Below are 20,357 nucleotides of genomic sequence, written 5' to 3'. Positions count from 1 at the left end.
CAAAATCAGAAACAGAAGAACTCTGCCAAGCTGATATTTGTCCGTCTCTGCTATTCCTTCCGTATCTGCTCTTGAAAATAAAATGCTATGTCTACAGTACTTTCTTTTTTCATGTACCCGCACCAAACGGTCAGTTTGGCTTCCAGATAACCAGCAGTTACCTCATTGCAAGGCCAAAGTCTAAGATTCAGTCTGGAGCTGCCATGAAGCTTTATTAAATCCAAAATAAAGGGTGTTCAGTGTAAAGTTGGACAGTCTGGAAAGTCCTTGAGAAATAAGGCCTGGGGTTGTGTTAGGTATCTTCTGTACATCAGTGAAACTGCTTTTACTTTTTTTCTTTTCTGTAGTTAATTACGAATTTGAGGGATGATAAAACAGTGAGTACAACAGAGAGTGGGAGAAATAATTTGAACTGTGGACATAAACATGAAGTTCTTAATAAAGACACAATGAAGATAAGACTGTAAAACTTACTTATCTGTGGAAATATTTACCCTCCTTTCTTGGGCAAAATCTTACTACAATCAGCAGGAGTAATCGCTGCTTTTCCATTCTCCCTGCTCCTCATTCAGCACCTGGGGCTGAGGCAAGGAGAAAGCACACGAATGGGAACAAGACCACGTTGAGACACTAAGTGCCTTTGCAGTTGGCTTGGACGAGAACTTGGACTGAGCAGGAAAGAGCGGGTGAAGAGCCAGTGGGGCCATCCTAAATGTTGCTACCTGGGAGCTAGTGGCCGGAATCAAACCATCACCAAGTCCTGCTCTAGGCGATGAGCATAACTGATAATGATAATTGATTATTCACTTGGCCCATCACTCTTCAACACTTCTACTAAGATGCAGTTTTGCAGAGGCACTTGATGCCAGCAACATTGCAAATGCATGCAATGTCTGAAGCGAAACAGAAGCCCTGTAAAGAAATGCCCTCTTTAAACCACAGAAACAAACCCTGGGTTTCCTTAAGGGTCATCTTGGCTACAGCACATACCATTGAATTAAATGGCTGCTGATCAGTCACAGAAAGATGTCAAGAGATCTTTGGTCTCACTAATCCTTGGAGTCAATTTGGAACTGCTAGCTTTTTAATCCTGTCCCTCTGGAAACTAAACTGTTGAACCACTGGGCCTCCAGGTGCTTTTCCAAATTCCCCATCAAATGCCACTAGGGATGAGCAAACAGAAAAAAATCCCTTTATTGAGAGGGAACAGAGGATGAGAAAGGTGTGAATGGGAAGGGAAAAGAAGAGCTGAGATGGTATCTGATACACGGAGCAGGTAGACAGAGGACAAGTAACTTAGATTCTAGCATTGTAAGTAAAAAAAATCCCTCATTCCAGCTTTTCCTTGTCATAAACAATATTTTATCAATATTCATTTTTTGTTCAGAGAGAGGAAAAATAGAAGGACCAGCTTGGAGAACTACAAGCAGGAAAAGACCTGAATACTGTAACACTGGAGAAATCTCAAAGCTCAGGCTCCTCTCCAGGATGTTCACTGCTGGATGGGAAGCTAAACAGATCCATGTGAAAGCTGTGGATTTGGCTCAGAAGAGGAAACAGCAATGCTTTGCTCAAAGACTGCAGCCCAGCAATGCTTTTCAGCTCATACTTCAGGGTCTTTGAAAAATGTCAGCCAAATTCATGGAATTATTCAAATTAAACATCATCTCAAGTATTTATAGATCAAGGTCTAGAGAGGAATTGTATAACCTTCAACTGAAGCATTTCTTCCAGAAACAGCAAACATGTCAACATCAATTATCTCCATCACTGTCCGCAGCTATATCTTGCAGAACTGGAATCCTAATTCAGCAGGACTGATACAACCAGAAAGTAAACCCTGGACTCAGAAAAATTCATAAAAGTCACAGGTTTCCAATTATGACACAGAAACAAACCCACAAATAAACTATTCCCCTTGCATCTCAGACACAGCACAGTGGCGGATTGCAAGCAAGCTCAAGACACTCATGCAGTCATTAGCAATTTTGACAATATAAAAATTGGAAATGGAAAATAGGAAATTTTCCTTTTGAAAGAGATATTTATAATTGCAGGTTGAAAGAGGATTTAAGTGACCTGAAGCACAATCCAAGGCTGACAAGAGTGCTTCTGCTTTCTTTCTTGTATTGGGCAGTGTCCGTTAGCCCCACAATTTCTGCATAGGATTTACACGCAACACGGTACTACTCTTGCACCTTCTCACTGTAAAGGTACCACCTTCCAAAACTGCATCAACAACATCTTATTTCTGTAAATTCCTGCATGTCAGTGTCCTTGCCTCAGATCAAACTTGGGTGTTAAAAAGTTACTTAGGGACCAGCCTGTCAAGGAGTTTGTTGCTTTATATGTCTTTATTCCTTTGTCAAATTCACAGCCCGGCGTCCTGAGAATCAGCAGTGAGAGTGCTCCCTCATTTCTCTTTCTTCTGCAGTGAGCTGCTCTGTTTTGTGACCTACTCTTCAGTGAAATCCATTACACATTCAACTTGCATGCTGCATATAGAAAAGATACGGTACAGAAAACCTTTAAAGGCTGACTTTGCATGTACCTTCAGTGGTTGTACAAGGAGAACCCAACAAATCTCCGTTTTGGGTGGGTTCTGACACTGAGGAGACTTTGAGGCTTGTTTCACCTTGCAAAAACTTCAGTTTGAATACTTAACTCTGTTTCACGTTGCATGGGACATCTGGTCTGGGGCTAACCCCTCCAGGGAACCCAGGAGGTTTCCACAACTCCCATTCAGGAATGACTTCCGAAGGTGCCCAGCATTAAAGCCTGCTGAGTCCCAGTTTGTCTTGGCACCTAAAACCACCCACTAAGGAGCTTCATGAAAGCTGCAAAGGACCAGTCAATTCCCTGTTAGAACTGGACACAAACATGGTTTTTATTTTTCAACAGTGCAGCAAGCTTTGGAAGATAGGGAATAACATGCTACCGTGAAAATGCCTGGAGTCAGTTTTCCACTCCAGCTCTGAGACGAAAGCTTTGTGACATCTCTTTAATTTTTCTCTTTGGAAGTAATTTCAAAGGCCCATTGTTTTTCTCTGAGACAGTCTCTTTGTCCCCTCTTCTATCTTTAAAGGAGTGAGGCAGGCATAGGCCCTGAGATAAAAATATCTACATGGGATACAAGCAAGTTTGAGACTTCTTTCCTGCCAGATATTTTGCGCACACCCAGAGAGATTTACAAACATCCGTAAGAGATCCCACGTCTGCAAGCTGCAAAACATCTTCAGTGTTTCTGCGTGTATGTGTGTATATATATATTTTATGGTTTTTAAATGAATGTATATATGTTCGGGACCTCTTCGGTGTGGACCGTGTGAGTGCAGAGAGCTTCATTTCCCTGCACCTTGCTGACGGATGGTCATTGAGGGAGAATCAAGTTTTTTTCCAGCCCTTGATACTAACCCTAAGTGAACTACTTATGCTTCATTCACCCAACCATTCATCCATCCTGACAAAAATACAGCCCAGAAAGGGCAGCGGGGACCAGCTGACATTAGGCTATTAGGCTATGAAGAAAAATAATAGAAGTACAGCATTAGGCTGTTCCTCAGCAAAGAAAATACAGCTATTTTAAGTATCAACTAAAGCTGCTTATTCACAGGCTCCCTGTAAAATACGAGAGGTCATAGATGAAATGCTTAAAATGGATGTTTAAGGAAGGCAGCAAACCAAACATTTACATAATCTTTAAATATTAATATTTGTAAATAATACCTGAACATCTGCTAGCTAGAACAAGGTCACTGACATGGAGATAACTCCCTAAGGGTCATAACAAACACAGTCTATTTTAGCTTATGGAGGCTACTTTGAACATCAGCAAAGCAAAAATGTTTGTCATTACCACTTAGCTTGTCTCTAATGGGCTGAGAGCAGGCAAGACAACCATGCTTACTGGGCTGTTAATAACACAACTTACACAACATTTGCTTGCTCACTTGCTCTTTACAAAGATACTTTTTCTTGAAAAACCCTTCACCTTTCTCTAATGTTTTACTTCCATTTCACCTTGCATAACCCCAGCCTGCTCTGTCTAGTGGTCACAGCTGTGTTGGGCTGGCAGCTTGTTGACTGTCCTCTGCAGACCAGCAAGAGTCACTATGACCACAATGAAGCAGCTAGAGACCCCATCTCCTTTTAGCTTAAAGTTCAATGGTGAAGTAGTAGACTGCTCCACCAAAAATGTTTAAGGTTAACAGCCGCCCATTATTGCACAAAGCCTGGAAACCATCACTTTTACAGTATTTGGTTTCTTTATAGTCTAATATCACTTATGATTTCCTTATGGTATTATTTATGTTTTTTCCAGAGATGAGTTGCCTTTCCCACCTGCACCATAACATCACAGGCCCAATGCAATGCCATGGGGCTGGACTCTCCATTAGCCTGTGGTCCTTGAGCTGCACTGAGAGAGCAGAGAGGGTCTTAGGGCAGTGACCAGTTGAAGTCACACACGTCACACAGGCTCCTCTACTCTGCTTCCACAGCACAAAAGCCCTTTTATCCTACGCAGCTCAGACCACATCAGTTTGACTGACATTGCCACAGCAAAGAACTGGAAGGACTTGCAGTGCATAGCAAATCCCTGTGACTGACTGACGAAAAACATTACAGAAGAAAATATAAGCATTGCCTCTTACCAGACTTTTGTTTTCTTTCCTTCAGAATTTTTTTCCATCAGGCTTATCACCTGTCACTGAAAATATACTGCATAATTCTGCAGCTGTGCCAGAACCTGTAGCACCCGAGCTGCATGTGAGTCACGCTTTCCAAGGCCAAGATGTTGCCTTGTTTTGCTCCTTATCAAGTGCAACTTCAGCACTACTTTACTAATACCCCACCTTTGTCCCAGGTAGCTCTGCAAGATAAGGAGGTTTTTGAGCAAAAATTAAAGAAACACTATGTTTTTCCTTTATAAATAAAGTCATTGTCTCACTGAAGGCTGTTAGGATATTTATCAGTTTTATAAATGTTACTCCAAGGTTTTAGGCTCTAGGAGTATCCTAATGCCATGACAGGAGGTAGCAGGGGAATACAAGACAAGAGGGAGATTAAAATGCAGTTACATTTGCACTGGAAGAGTAACCATCTCACTATGTGTGTCTGTTTGGTGTGAACTGTGCACAAAGGTACCCTCATGGGCTCTGCAACACTGATAAAAATAGTAAAAATTTACAGAAATACAGTGCAGTGGTGACACTGGACATCAAAACCTAAACCACGAGCACAACAGAACAAAACTCCCCAGCTTCCCCAAAAAGCACTGGCATCCAGCTAGGAAAAAAAAAAAAAAAAAAAAAACAAACACCAACAAAACAAACCACAGTGGTTTCCCAGCTATCTCCAACCAAGTCGAGGGAAGGACTCCAAAATATCATCCCAGAGAACCCCTGTCGTTCCACCCCATGAGACCCAGGAGCCAGCAGGTCTTCTGGCCAGAGTGGTAACAGCTGCACTGGGGAGAGATCAGCGCTTCCAATCTGTCCACACTGGACATCCAGAAGTCATCAGCCAAGGTGCAAAAACTGAGGTTGGCTTAAAAAAACCCAAAACCTGAAAACCCAACACAGTGCCCTAAACTTTAACAATTTGTGTTTCTTAAGGTTGTGGAGGCATTTGCTTTGAGGCTTTTCTTTGCTACCTAGGAGACTAGAAAGATTCCTTCTCTGACACTGATTTTTGCCTGCTGAAGGGAAAGCTTGATCCCTTCCCTTTGGGTTGAGAAGAGTTTGTCACTGACTTCACTGGCTGGGAAAACCACTTACAGTTAAAACCAGCCCTATTCAACGCAGAGTCACCAAGACAAATAAGGATCCCATAGCTGCAGTCTCTCTCTGCCCCATCTATTTTTCTCTGCTTGCTGTATTCCCTCTCATTTTAATATGACAAAATATGGCTTGGATGGCCACCCTCAGTGAGATTGGTTCAGTAGTGGCTGCCTTCTCATGAGCGGGCAAAAGGCAAGCGTTTGGGATTCTCCTCCTTCTCGCTGTAATTTACAATCTGTGCATGGGCCTATTCATTCAGTGCCTGCAACTGCATACGATGCATGCTGTACCTGTCCTACAGCCTACCTGCCTGGCGTCCTGTGTGCCTTCAAATCTAAGCTTGCCTCTGCACTTTGCTTCTCCCTTCTTGTTTGCTCCAGGAGAGCCACTAGAACAAGCACGGTCACCTCCCGACATGATCAGGGGTGACCAGGGAGGATGTCTCTTCTCGGAGAGAAAAGGTATAATTCCGGACTGGCACCAGCCTTGCAGTAGGGAGTGAAAACGGTCAGAGGAAAATGTATTTTAAAGCCAGATTATTATATGATAGTGGTTCCTATCTGAACATAGGAGAAGAATAAAGCCAAGAAAAAGTTACTGCTTCAGAAGCAGCCACAGGAGCTTTTCTCACTACTCTCTTTTAAGGCCTTGGGGAGGGAAGAGAAGAAGCATAGAGGATCTAAAGGATGGGAAGTAGGGGGGGAACCCTCTGAGCTTATAGCAGGACAGGGCATAGCTGGTATTTAGGGACCACTAAGTGAATTCACTCAACAGGGCATGATATCTACTTCTCAGCATCTAGTCTTCTTTAGGAAAGATGAAGCATACCAATCCGTCTTCACATGTGTGAAACCATGCAACCTCCTATCCCCCTTCAGAAGACAACATACAGCCTAGTGAGGCGAATCAATGAAATGTTGATCCCATCATTGGAAGTGTTCAAGGCCAGGTTGGACGGAGCTTTGAGCAATCTGATCTAGTGAAAGATGTCCCTGACCATGGCAAGGGGAAGGACTAGATGATCTTCAAAGGTCCCTTCCAATCCAATCCATTCTGTGATAAAGCACTGCTGTGCTGGGCAAGCAGTGTGGAATCACCATAATCCATGACGGAGCAGCGTGCCAACAAAAAAAAAGCCAGACTGAAGGCAGTGGACATCCAGCCAACACCTCACAGATCCAGGCTTTGCAAACAGAACAGAAAAATGGAAAAAAGAAGCCTAAAAAGTAAGGTAAAGAAAATCAAGACTCCAATAAAGAAAAAAACAGAGAGGAGACTGAGCCAAAAAGGTGGCTGGCTGGACAATCCTGACAGTGACCGTCTCCTCCTGGAATCAAGAGGATTTAGGTGAATGAAACCAAACTCACATCTCCCTGGTCTTTTCATCTTTTTGCCAATGTGATGCCCATCTGGCCAGAAGGAGGATCTGAGGAACTACAGGACTGTGAGCCTGACCTCGGTGCCGGGGAAGATTATGGAGCAGTTCATCTTGAGGGCGCTTACATGGCATGTGCAGGACAACCAAGGACTCAGGCCCAGCCAGCATAGGTTCATGAAGGCCCTGCTTAACCAAGCTGATCTCCTTCTATGGCCAGGTGACACACCTAGTTGATGAGGGGAAGGCTGTGCATGTCATCTACCTGGACTTTAGTAAAGCCTTTGACACCGTCTCCCACAACATTCTCCTAAGGAAGCTGGTGGCTCATGGACTAGACAGCTGTACACTAAGCTGGGTTAAAAACTGGCTGGACAGCTGAGCACAGAGAGTGGTGGTGAATGGAGTTAAACCCAGCTGGTGGCTGGTCACAAGCGGTGTCCCCCAGGGCTCAGTTTGAGGCCTGTCTTGTTTAATATCTTTATCAATGATCTGGATGAGGGGATCGAGCGCACCCTCAGTAAGTTTGTACATGACATTAAATTGGGTGGGAATGTTGATCTGCTCGAGGGTAGGAAGGGTCTGTAGAGGGATCTGGACAGGCTGGATTGATGAGCTGAGGCCAATGCTATGAAGTTTAACCAGGCCAAGTGCCGGCTCCTGCACTTGGGTCACAACAACCCCATGCAGCGCTACAGGCTTGGGGATGAGTGGCTGGAGAGCTGCCCGGCAGAAAAGGACCTGGGGGTGCTGGTCGAGAGCCGGCTGAACATGAGCAGGGAGTGTGCCCAGGTGGCCAAGAAGGCCAACAGCATCCTGGCCTGTATCAGAAATAGAGTGGCCAGCAGGAGCAGGGAAGTGATCCTGCCCCTGTACTCGGCACTGGTGAGGCCGCACCTTGAGTGCTGTGTGCAGTTTTGGGCCCCTCACTGCAAGAAGGACATTGAGGTGCTGGAGCGTGTCCAGAGAAGGGCAATGAAGCTGGTGAAGGCCCTGGAGAGCAGGTCTGGTGAGGAACGGCTGAGGGAACTGGGGTTGTTTAGCCTGGAGAAGAGGAGGTTGAGGTGAGACCTTATTGCTCTCTACAACTACCTGAAAGGAGGTTGTAGTGAGGTGGGGGTTGGTCTCTTCTCCCAAATAACAAGTGATAGGACAAGGGTAAATGGCCTCAAATTGCACCAGGGGAGGTTTAGATTGGACATTAGGAAAAATTTCTTTACCAAAAGAGCGGTCAAACATTGGGACAGGTTGCCCAGGGAAGTAGTGGAATCACCGTCCCTGGAGGTGTTCAAAAAGCGGGTAGATGTGGCATTTCAGGACATGGTTTAGTGGGTATGGTGGTATTAGGTCAACAGCTGGACTTGATGATCTCAAAGGTCTATTCCAATCTAACGACTCCATGATTCAATTTTTCTGAGGTCAGATTCCTTCACAAATTCACCTTGCTAAAACGCTCACCTTCCAAAAGAAGCAACCTGTCAGGAGATGAAATACCAGCCTTAACCCATAATCTCCCTTTCCCTAACCAGAGAGTGGAGCAGCAGTATCACTGTCAAGGAGATACCCACCTGGAGTAGGTGAGAGGCCTGAGGGTAGTTCATTCAGACTAAATTTTACAGCCAATGCAAGAAGGAGCAGACATGGCCAATGTCTTCAGAGCCAGCTCCCAGACCTCAGCCTTGAGCCTCAGCTGCACACCTGGGTTTGTCAGGCATGCTGGCACCAACCCCATTGCCTATGTTCTACCCAGAGGACAATTTAAGGCAAACTCCTCAACCGTAGAAACAGTAAATCAAGTTTACCACTGATTATCAAAAGATAGGCAGGCCGGACTGCAACTTGTTAGTAAATTACAGTGGAGGAAAAAAACCACTGGTGGTGACACGTTTTGGACATATATAAGTTGTGAGCATGAGGACAGCACTGTGCTGTCAAATCAGCATATCTGCACTGTGGGGCGAGAAACGGCTTTCCAACCACACCAGGAATGAGCAGGTCAGGGAAGTTCTGTTCTACGTACTAGGCACAAAGTGCAACATATTCATGTGACCCACTGGACAGGGAGATGTTGCACTTCATCCTAGAAGGCCAGAAGACAAAGGATGCGGTAGTAGTCCTTCAGTGAAACCTGCAGAAAACTCTGGAGGGGCATGGTGATTGATCTAATCAGAAGAGGGATTGCCAGCACATTTTTTATTCAGATACTCTCTTGCCTCTGCCATAGTGAGTTTGGAAACATCAGGCAAGAATATTCCTGTAACTGGGCATGACAGAAGACAGAAGTGAAGGTGACAGAGGCCTCCCCTCCTCCTCTTTTTGTTGCTTTAGAGAGTTTGAGACAAGATTTTATCTGGACAAAAATACTCCATTTTCTCCTAGCAAGGAGGGAATGTGATCCACCTAATGAGCTCTTTACTTCGGAATTTCACCACATGAGCAGAAATGTTCATTGCAATTTCACAACTACAAATGAACATTAAAACCCGCAGCTTATTCATCTCCTCAACAGAGCAAAACACTTACCAGGGGGGTCCATCCTGAGCTCTAGGGAACACTAGCCAAAAAAAGAGCCAACTTCAACAACAGGAAGGAGTGTAGGAGCTGTGCAGAGCACAGAGGGCTATGAAGTGAGGATGAGGCCACTCTGAATTGCCTCGAACATCTCCTAAGACCACCCAAGAACTTTCCTTTCACACTGGTGCATTTGGTCAGAGGCTGTTTTTTAAAAATTAGATTATTAATTAGATGAGCATGAAAACAAGAGAACCGTTTAACTCTCACCTCCAAAAGCCGGCCGCATGGTGAAGTCATGGTCGTCGACTCTGAGAAGCTGCTCTGTCTTTCCTTTCCAGGTTTTGGTGACGTCATGATTCTTCTTATAGATGTGACTGCCAACAGAATTAAAAAATAATGTATATTAAATAGATGTTTGGAAGGAATATAAGCCCTTGTGCTCCAGGGCACATGCTAAATAGAAAAATTTGGATCCTCCTCACCTCACCATGGGCTCCTGTTTAAATTGGGATGTTAGAACATCTCTCTTCCTGCTGGCTGCAAAAAAAAGACCCAGCTGGAGCAAGTGACCTCCCAACACAGCCGCATTAGTATTTCCCTAAAAGCAGGAAGATAAACCCAAGCACGGCCATTAATGGGAATGGTTGGAGGCAAAGGTTGAGCTTTGAACTGCTTGCTGCAAGGGAAGGTTGCGTTTCTTTGCAAAGAAACTGACATTTGCTGACAATGCGCTCCACTTCGCAGTCTGCAGTATTGTCTCTGCTCCTGAAAAGCTGGCAGTGGAGAAGAATGATCTTCCTGTGTCTGCTTGACTAACCATCAGGGAAAGGCCTAAGTACTAGGGAATGTTTAATCAAACCTCTCTACTCAAAGAATGGGGGGGGGGGGGGGATATCAAATTAAAAATCCAATAAAACTTTGGATTGCATGCTGTATGAGGAAATAGTATGGAAAACCCTGATGGTATTGCAATACCATCTTATAGATTGACAGCACAGCCTCACTAAAATGCCAAGCTCTGATCCATTAATTTAAAAATCATCAAACAGCAAATAGCACGTAGGAGAGCTGCTAAGAACAAGTCTGTGGCTGCAGAGGCTTCAGAGGGCTTGCTGGGGACACCGATGCTGCCTTAGGAAGAAAACAGGGGGTTTCAGGAACTTCCTGAACCAGGGGTTGCATTTAATAGCCAGCATTTAACCATCAGCTCATGCCCAGTCCTTCAGGTACGCGACAGATGAGTCAGAATTTACAGACAGAGGTCTGTCATTTAATTTTTAATCAATTTAATCCATTTACAAAGATTTTGTATAGAGCTATTTTTAATAATAGGCAGTCTAAACAGCCTTTGAAATTTATTTTTGTCAATTTAATACAAAAGCAAGACCAAATTTGTTTGAAGAAAAAAACATTCTTTATAAGAGTAAGTGACATCAGTTACACTGGTATCTTCTGATCCTCTCTGGCAGGTATCCCTGTGCCACCCCCAGCGCTGTTTGGCATAGGAAGTATCTCATTATCTGCAGCAAAGGCAAATACAGCTGCCAGTGCCTTTGCAGAGCTGAAGGATGCACAGAACACTCCTGCCCATCGAGTGCCTTTACTGACAATCTAATCACCGGTATCTCATAAATCCTCCCTGAGGTACTTACAGTCTTTAGCACTTCTGATTATAGATTTGTCAGGGTTTCTTTCAGCTTTATATACTCTCTGCAGTTCACCATTATTCATTTAAAGCCACCAATCTCCCTTTCTCTCTTTTGCCGTGTTTTTCGTATGTAATTTTATTGCTGTTCACACTTCGCTCAAGTGGGATGAGTTTGATACAACTGTCTTTTATGAAGACCTGTTCCGCTTTACAGAAAACAGAAGGGGACAGGTATCTCATTGAGCTTCTGTAAAGGCTTCTCCATTATTGCTCTATTTTTTAATATGTATTTTCCTTTCCCGACACTTTTATTCAGAATTGTTCTCGATCGCATAAAATGGATCCTTTTTATATTGCCAAATAGATCAAAGAAAATTAAACTCGGATAGCGTGAGAAATCAGGTAACAGCTCAGAAGGACTCAAAAAAGCAGAGGGTATCTGTGCAGACATTTGGACCTTTCCAGAGCAAGATAAAGAACTTATAAAATTCGAAACAGTCCTCGTGCTGTAGGGCATAAGGCAATGGCTAAGTGGTGAGCCTGCAAGGAAACATGATCTCTGGCCAAAGCACAGTGCAGCTGCCAGCAGCCAGGGTCCAGGAGGCTTCTGCACCTCCCTCTGGAGAACTCAGCACTGACTTTGGTCACAATAAGGTGGTCATAGGACATTGGCTCCTATTATCCCATTTCCTATTGGGATTTAGAAAATATCTCTACAGTTTCAGTGAAAATCTTACCGCAGTGCAGTATATTATCTAGGAAAAAAAGCCCAAAACGCATTAGTTGAAGGTGTCATTTACTTTGTGTAGCAGCCACAGCAAGCTGGAGGAGAGGCACACTGTGTAAACCTAGCACTGAGAAACGTACAAAACCTCCTGGTTTTCTAACCAACAAAGGATATGACTGCTGCAAAGACCCCCTAGAGGATAAATCAAAAAGAGAAGGTACAATAACAATTAACTCACTCCTAGGTCAGGTTTCCAAATTTATTATCTCCATTATGCTGTACGTGTACCCCACAAAGGTGTGTATCTTTAATACACGGATCACATGAAGTTGGGAGCCTCAAGGTCTTCTATTTTGGGGTGGACTCCTTCCATTGCCTGTCAGGGCCACCAATTCAAGGGCTTGATGAGTCCCAGCTGCCCAAGAGGCCCTGGTAGCTCTACAACAAGGCAGGTCTGTCCTGGTTTACATGGATGGCTACACCAGTCCCTATTGCTCCCAGAGCCGCAGGGGAGAGGGACTCTATTGCCCTATCTCCGGATGTAACATGCTCCACACTGACACATTTGTGGTTTTATGCCTGGAGCAGCAAGGAAAGGAAAGTGACTTTCCCTGCCAGAGTTCTAGAAAAAAAAAAAATTAATCAGATTCTGCGAAGTGATGGACACAAACTCAGACACAATCACTGTTATGGTACACATCAGGAATACCTTATGGTCACTTGTCCAACACACATTATCATCTACTGTTTGGGACCCTCCATTTTTGCTTGGTTTTATAAAAGTATGGTTTTTAACCAGAAAAAAACAATAAATCTATTCTATGGTAGTTCATATTTTTAGCATATTAAAGATGAATGCAGAATACATTTGTTCTTCACAGCAATAAATTGAGACTTTTTTTACCAAGTATATCCCAAATCCTGCACTCCTTACATCTTCCTGTAACCAGCCAGCCCAAAGCCAGCAACAGTAACATAAAATTAGGTAAAATTCACAAAGATGTTTTATGCAGAGACACTCCCTTGCAAGGCTAAAAAGTTCAACCTTTTATTTTCATCATTTCAGGGCAGAACTATCCAACCTGCCTGTCCCCACGCCCCCTGCCCCTTAAGGTGTCATCTTCGGCCCACGAAAACAAAAAATAATTACAGGCCCTCCTCACTGTGAAATCAGTGCCAGTCGCACCAGTGCCAGCAGAAGCAAAAGGAAACCAGCGTGTTTAAGTACAGAGGTAGAGCACTGTGATAACGCTCAGCTTTCCAGTGTAAATAGGCTGCTTGGGCAGCGAACACCAAGTGATGGAGATGTGAGGGATAACGGGTCCAGCCACTGTTCTGCTGAAGGGGCAGGAGGCACAACTGTTGAAAAGACAGCGCCGAATGCACGCAGGCTGGTGAGGAAGCAGTGTTGAGGCTCTAAAGATCTCACGGTCTGCACAGACAACTACACAGCTGCAGCACGGTCCGAGGGGGCAATGTTAGCAACAGCAAAGAAGTCGTAACTGCAAACATGAACCACAGCTGGAGCACACAGCCAAGGGAAGGCATGAGGTCTCCTTCTCAGATCCGCTGTTGCCATTCACGCGTGCATTTTGTTTCACATCGTTGTTATTTGGTCCTGCAGTGAAGCTGTAGTGTTGGCGAAAAAAATCTCAGGAGGCATCAGACCTCGCACAACCAGAGGCTTTGCAATGCCCTGGACTTCAGCCTCAGGGTGAGCCTCACGCCTGTAAGAAATGGTTATCAACATTGTAACCACCGAGCCACTTACAAATACTGCATTTTCTGAGAAACCAACATACAGCTGAGAGGATCAGTAGGGGCTGGGAGGTAGCACAGGCCAGAAGACCTGTCTGTAGCACCTGGTCAAAAGTTGGGGAAAAAAACGCAGCCCTGCAAGGCAATGGAGGCAGCATGCCTGCCAGCCGCAGCCATTTCAGCAGGGATCAACAGACTACTTGCCCCAGTGGATCACTGTTTGGAAAAACTGTCCATGTGCTGAGTCTTGTGCTGCCATGCCCTGATGGTCTACTTCTGCTTCTGGGTCCCCACCTAAGGCTGGCACGTAGCATGTCCTGAACATGACACCTCTAATGAGATACTCCAAATCACTGATCACTTCCAAAAACCTTGGCAGGAAGTCTTTAGCTAACAGAAGCTCAAAGCAACTTCTACTTCAAAAGTGCCGTGTTTCTGCCGGTTGAAGCATGAGGCTTTGCACAACAGTTAGGTGAGAGGAACAGGAAGACTCGGAGCCAGACTGTGTCTGTCTGTCCAGTGCAGAGGCCATTGGAAACACAGCATTCACAGGCACAACTGAGAGGGCAAATGTCTCCTGAGCCCTCTCTTCTAGGACAATTTATGCAGAGCAATAAACATTACCAGAAGCATTATCAGCAGTTTTTACATCGCAATACATATTAAAAAAACCCCTATTTTTCAGAGTTTCTCTTTTTCTGTGCGGAAATTCACAGAACAGTAGGGTCGGAAAGGACCTCTGGAGATCATTAGTCCAACCCCCCCCTGCGGAAGCAGGTTCACTTACAGCAGGTTGCACAGGATCGCATCCATCTGGGTTTTGAGGATCTCCAGAGGAGGAGACGCCACAACCTCTCTGTCCAGATGGATAGTCTAGGAGGACTACCAGCATTTGTTTGCAATTCCTGAGATGCAGCCACCACAGAGCTACTGAAGAGTACCGCAAACTGTTCTAATCCAGTGTTGGACATGCCAACAGCACTTGCTTGGCACTTACAGTAAAGCTGATGCTCCGAGGAAGCTACAAGCACACATACACATGCACTGTGCAGTCAGTACTACACATAGCAAGTCTGATGTGCCCTGGCAGCAGTACACAGCTCCCTGGAAAATCCTGGCTAGCAACACGACAGCACAGACCATGGCCCATCCCACACAGACACCTGCACCTTTCCACACTTACACCATCTCTTTCAGCACCAAAGTCTTTACCACCTCTCTGGAAATGTATTCCCTGGTGTGTAGGTAATGCCAGGGCCAACATCCCTTGCCCAGCAGTCACCCAGGTGACTGACAGGTTCTACTTCGCTGTTCTTTTATCAACTGATGTCTCGAAACCAGAATGAAACGCAAAATTTTTTAAGTAACAAATCTTCTGTTAGTTATAAGCCCTTGGTTTCACACACCAGTTGCCAGGTTGTACATCAGCAAAAAGGCTCTTGACTTCATACAAACAGGTGCCACTGAATCCTTCACCCAGTTTTGTAACATAAGAGACAGGGATCGTATCCCTGGAAAATGTGAAAAACCTACCATCCAAGTACAAAGCCAGGAGTTGCTACTCAACGAGCACACATCAATTTCCTACACAAAGCCCAGGCTCTCCAGAGCATGACATGAAGCCTCTCCAGGCAATGGTCACGGCAATGCTGCACAGAGGCAGCTGCTTCTTTAAGCCACATCTCTGTTTTGTAGAACAGTTGCATTATCAGTGAGGCGGGGGCGCAGGAGCTAGAGAAAATGAAATGTGACACAGTTTCCAATTAAGCAAGTGTTACCCGTTCAGCACGCCGAGTGAGGTACCACTGACAGAAAAAACCACGCGTTACAGTTCAATATTAATGTAAAACCAAGGGAGTAATTAAGGATGCACAGGCAACCCTCAACCTGGCATTTCTTAATTTGGGTTCCTAACTCCACAGCCCTAACCTGGCTTTAGCATTTCCCTTCCCCACGAAGGCTCAGGCTCAGCTTCTCGGCCTACACTTTGCAGTCAGCTCTGCCGGCGCCTGCAGGACCAGTCACCCCAAGCCCGCAGAGCTCCGTGGGTAAGAACCTCTGTACAAGGTTCAAGCGATGAACTACAGAGCTGAAGATGTTCTGCGCTTGCACAGCCCAAGCTAGCTTCTTGAGATCTTTAGACCAGGTTGATGTATCACCTTAAAGGACACTTCAGCCAAACTTATCAAATGTAGATTCCCAAACACAGGAATACACTTTCTTGGCTAATACAAAATTTGCTGTATTTCTTACAGTAAGTTAGCAAGAGAAATAGTAAGCAGAAAATGTGATGAAATTATTAAAAATGACAGTGTTTTCACTTCTTTTACATCATTAGAAAACCAGCACAGGAACTGGTTTTAATTTCCTTTTACTAGAAGGGTCCACTATTCATTGCTGGTTTAGAAACAACTATATTTTTCCTATAGAACTGGAAATTTAAAATATCAGTGTCACTGCTCCATACACTTTTCTTTTGACTATTGCAGATTTCTCTGTATTTAAAATTTCAATCACATTTGATAGTCCCTAAAACTTGTTTTTATATACTCTTAAGTAAGCACATTGCATAGGAAATACATATATGTGTGTATACATAGATATATACACACACTCCCCTATACATATGTGTGTATATATATACACCTGTTCCTCAGGTTCTACCTGGCTGGAAAACTGTTCATTAAAATCATTATTCCACAGGAAACCAAATAGTATCAATTATTCTTTACAGTAAAGTAATTTATACAATTTTAGCAGTGCTTTGACTTCCACTCTATCACAGCTTCACAAAAATAATGGCGCTGTAGAAATTGTAAATTATTTTTGCAATGTTTAAATGAAATAGAAGATATTCAAACAACTTTTAACCGAGAGAATGGCACTAGTTTTGGGCAAAGTCACGTTTAAAAGAAGGATTTATACTATTTTGTTACTTCAAAGTAGATGGTCTCTACTACATGTGAATGGTTTGCAAGAAAATGTTACTGTTGAATCCCCCGCATTTCCCAAAACATAGGCTTGGAAAAATTTTCAGAGTGAAATGAAAGTTCTTATTCAGCAACAGACATTCTGTGGAAATCGGTGGTAAAACTTCAGTTGGCTTCAGGATTTCAGGATCAGGCCCTAGCTGTTTCAGCTTTATAAGATTTACGTCACTAAAAGCATATGCTACTGTATTTTTTCAATGAGTAGTATAAATCTGAGAGCATATTAGGTATTCTCTGCTTTCAATTATATCACATTTCTTTGTCAAACGTTCAAGTAACAACATTCCCTACAAAAGCGTTAGGTGTTAAACCAAAACACCCAACAAAATAAATGAAAATATGAAAGTTTACAGCCACAGTGAAGCCATTTAATAAGATGGATTAACCCAATTTTATTTTTGAGCCCTTCGAACAATGAACAGTCTTGTAAGATGTAACTGCCACGGGATGACATAACTACAAAAAAGGATAACATACTTTGGACTGCCTGACAGGTTTGGAAGATTATCTTTTCTAATGTAAACCTCCGGTCAAATCTCAGCAACAGTAAATCTAATAAACTGTACTAAGACCTTTAACTCTTTCTTGGGCCTTTGCTTGACTTCAAAATGTATATTTTTTTAAAGTTTCCATGTGTTTTTTCAAAATTTTACAATCCCTGGGTAACTTCCAGAGATTTATTTGTAATTAATTAGTATAATGCATGCTAACCAACATCCCCACCTCAAATTGTTAGAGAATAACATGCAATTTCAAGCGAACATAAGTAGCACAGACATTCCAGCAAGCAGAGTAAATAACCTTGAGACTGCTCTTGAAACAGTACTGAAACAACATGTAGATTTGAACGTCTCTATTAATTGCAACATCTCTGAATTCTCTCAGTAATTCACATATAGGTCTAAGAATATTTTTACCACAACCCATGCTGAAGCGGTCAAATTGCCTGCAAAACCTGCCTCATTAAGAGTTAATTAACATTACCATTGAATGCGTCCGTTTACAGTTAAAACTGATTGTACTATCAGAGACTATTATAAAAACATTATCTATAAAGCTGTTTGCACACACAATATACACAAAGACACTGACAGGACGGATTTTTATGTCTACGCAGCAATGTGTCTATAACACTCCAGGAAAAGAAACATCTGTGTTTCGACAACCCTTACCTTGCCCTCTGCACCTCCAGCTGGCTTGTCCACCTCCTCCTCCTGTGTTTTCTGCTTTCCACAAGAAGAACTAAGCAAAAGATGAATAAAAGGAGTTTTGCAAAATAAGGCATCTTGCTGGAAACAGGAGCCGGGCACTCTGCACTCCAGTAACCTCCTGCAGCACAAGTCCCCCCGGGTTTAAACATTGAATCAACTCAAACTCTGGCGTCGTGCGTTCGCCGGCAATCAGTGGCAGAAATGCTGCTTTCCCGACGTGATGTTTCCGACAGGCTTCCAAGGGCTTCTCACTCAAAGCTTTTCCCTCATCACCGCTTAATGATTGGCCATTACTCACGAAGTTTGCCTCACCAAACATTTCCACTGGGTCCTAAAGGATATTTACTAAAGCCATTATATAAAACCCCACAATTCTGCATGCCGGCTTTTTGCTCAATCCCCTAATCTCAGGACAGTGCTATCCTCCTGCCAGACTGTGTAAAACCGGGCTGTCCCTTTTCATTAGGCTTTCCAGATTTTCTGTTCCTTTTCATGGCATTTTTTTCAACTGGAAAGCGCCTGTGCCATGTTTCAGACACGTATATCAGTGTGAAATGTACGTATTTTGACGGTTTTATAGCAGTTGAGATTTTACTTTCTGATTTAGCCTGGCTCTGTATGCTGCCGAAGACAAAAAATGAGCTATTTCCTCTGAAAATGATCACTTTATTTACTGTTGAAAAAACACAGTAACCCCCAAAGTATCTATACATGCAATCAACCCTTTACAGAAGTCAAGTCACCATTAATACTTATTTTTGAAATTGTAGTTGCACAATCAGGCATTTTAATTTTTAATAAAGGAGACTGAAATAAAACCAAAAAGCCACAAAGCAGCTATTTCTTTAACCACAAGGAACAGGCTGTTTTCAGAGACCATTGGAAGCTGATTTTCTCACAGCCCACTCGAAGGGCAATGCAGACTGTCTCTCTGCAGAAGATGTCGCTGCTTTACTAACAGCCAGTGTGTGGCACAGGTACGAGAGCAAACGCCTGCTTGGCACAGCAGCGAGTCTCTAGGGAAAGCAAAGCACATTCGGAGCAGAGCTTCCAGAGGAGCAAGCTGGTCAAAACCCAGCAGAGCTGTCGTTGGGGTCAGACCTCTTCCAGAACCCTCTTCTGGGAGCCCAGGTTTGCCATACTTGAACAGAACAGGTATTCAAGCAACAGTACTTCTGTTTTAGAGGCTCTAGGATCTAGAGAGGTTTTTTGGTGTTGTGGTGGGTGTTAAGGGGGATGGGGGTAGGGTGGTGTTGGGTTTCTTTTAATTCCTAATTAAATAAACATACAAATCAAGTAAACACACATCAATTCATAAATTGACATCAAATTGTTTTGCAGCAGAATGGAAGTAACTGCTGAACAAACTACATAATTTTGTCTGAACTTCTTAAAAAAAACTATTTTTTGATCTTTAGTCCATTGTACCTGCAAACAAGATCATCAACAATCCACAAGAAGTGCTAAAAAAGAACACAGATTTTGGGTTTTTCTAGTTTCCACATTGCCCTTAGACACACAAAGGGCTTTCCTTATTTTAGAAGTAGCAGAGCTCCTTTAATGTTTCAAAACATTAATACATACTATATTAACAAAAGTTAGCAAAGTTGTAGGTACCTTGATAAATACTCGCTGAGAAACAGGATGAGAGAGTCTGACTTCAGTCAGTGTTACGAAGTTTGACAGCAATAAAATGAGTGTTAGCTAAATTTCATTGTCTGAAATAAACACGCTAAATACATTTAAGTCTGAACAATAATACAAGAGCAAAAACACCCCACTGATTGCTTTCTTCTGCTTCACTGCAATACTTAAAACATTCACAGACAAAACCTCTCAAAACCCTAACAATTGTACGTCTATTGCTTGTATATGTGACTTCATTAGTATTAATTATTCATTAATAGCACCAATTTTTTCTTTCTTTTAATAAAATAATCATGCAGAAAGCCTCTGGGTCCAATATTGATTTTAGGTTTTAAAAACACTGAAGCACAAAAACAAACAAAAAAAAAACAACAAAAAAAAATCAAACAAAAGGCCATGTGATACTTGAAACATAACCAAAGACCGGCTTGAAATTCTTTATTACTAGCAAGGTTGTAATAAATATTTCTCTTAAGCATGTTCATATATATGAGGGTTTAAGTATAACAAGGTTTAAATTTTCTTTAGTAAATAAAACCACATATGAAACATCCAGTTTAACACACTATGTATATTTCTGGTATAATTAAAAGACAATAGCTCTGGGTAAATAATTATATTACATATTTATAACTATTGCAAGAATAGACATGTTTTATATAATCTTCAAATTTAAAAAAAACCACAAGATATACAATTGAGAGCAT

The 20,357-nt window shown here is 43.0% G+C and overlaps 1 protein-coding gene across 1 annotated transcript in view; it reads right to left on the bottom strand.

Moving 5' to 3' along the window:
- LOC104349712 (gamma-aminobutyric acid receptor subunit rho-2) overlaps positions 1–18,322 on the bottom strand; it is a 34,045-nt gene extending 15,723 nt beyond the window's left edge. The window contains exons 1-2 of the mRNA XM_086461384.1: positions 17,965–18,322; positions 9,937–10,043 (exon numbers count right to left, since the gene is read on the bottom strand). Coding sequence (XP_086317510.1) covers positions 9,937–10,043; positions 17,965–18,152 — 295 coding nt within the window. The 5' untranslated portion in view covers positions 18,153–18,322. The remainder of the gene's footprint in view (positions 1–9,936; positions 10,044–17,964) is intronic.
- Between the last annotated feature and the right edge of the window lie 2,035 nt (positions 18,323–20,357).

The sequence above is a fragment of the Leptosomus discolor genome, chromosome 2 (assembly GCF_034619465.1).
Source record: "Leptosomus discolor isolate bLepDis1 chromosome 2, bLepDis1.hap2, whole genome shotgun sequence".
Lineage (NCBI taxonomy): Eukaryota > Metazoa > Chordata > Aves > Leptosomiformes > Leptosomidae > Leptosomus > Leptosomus discolor.
This window is presented reverse-complemented; position numbering and strand designations above follow the sequence as displayed.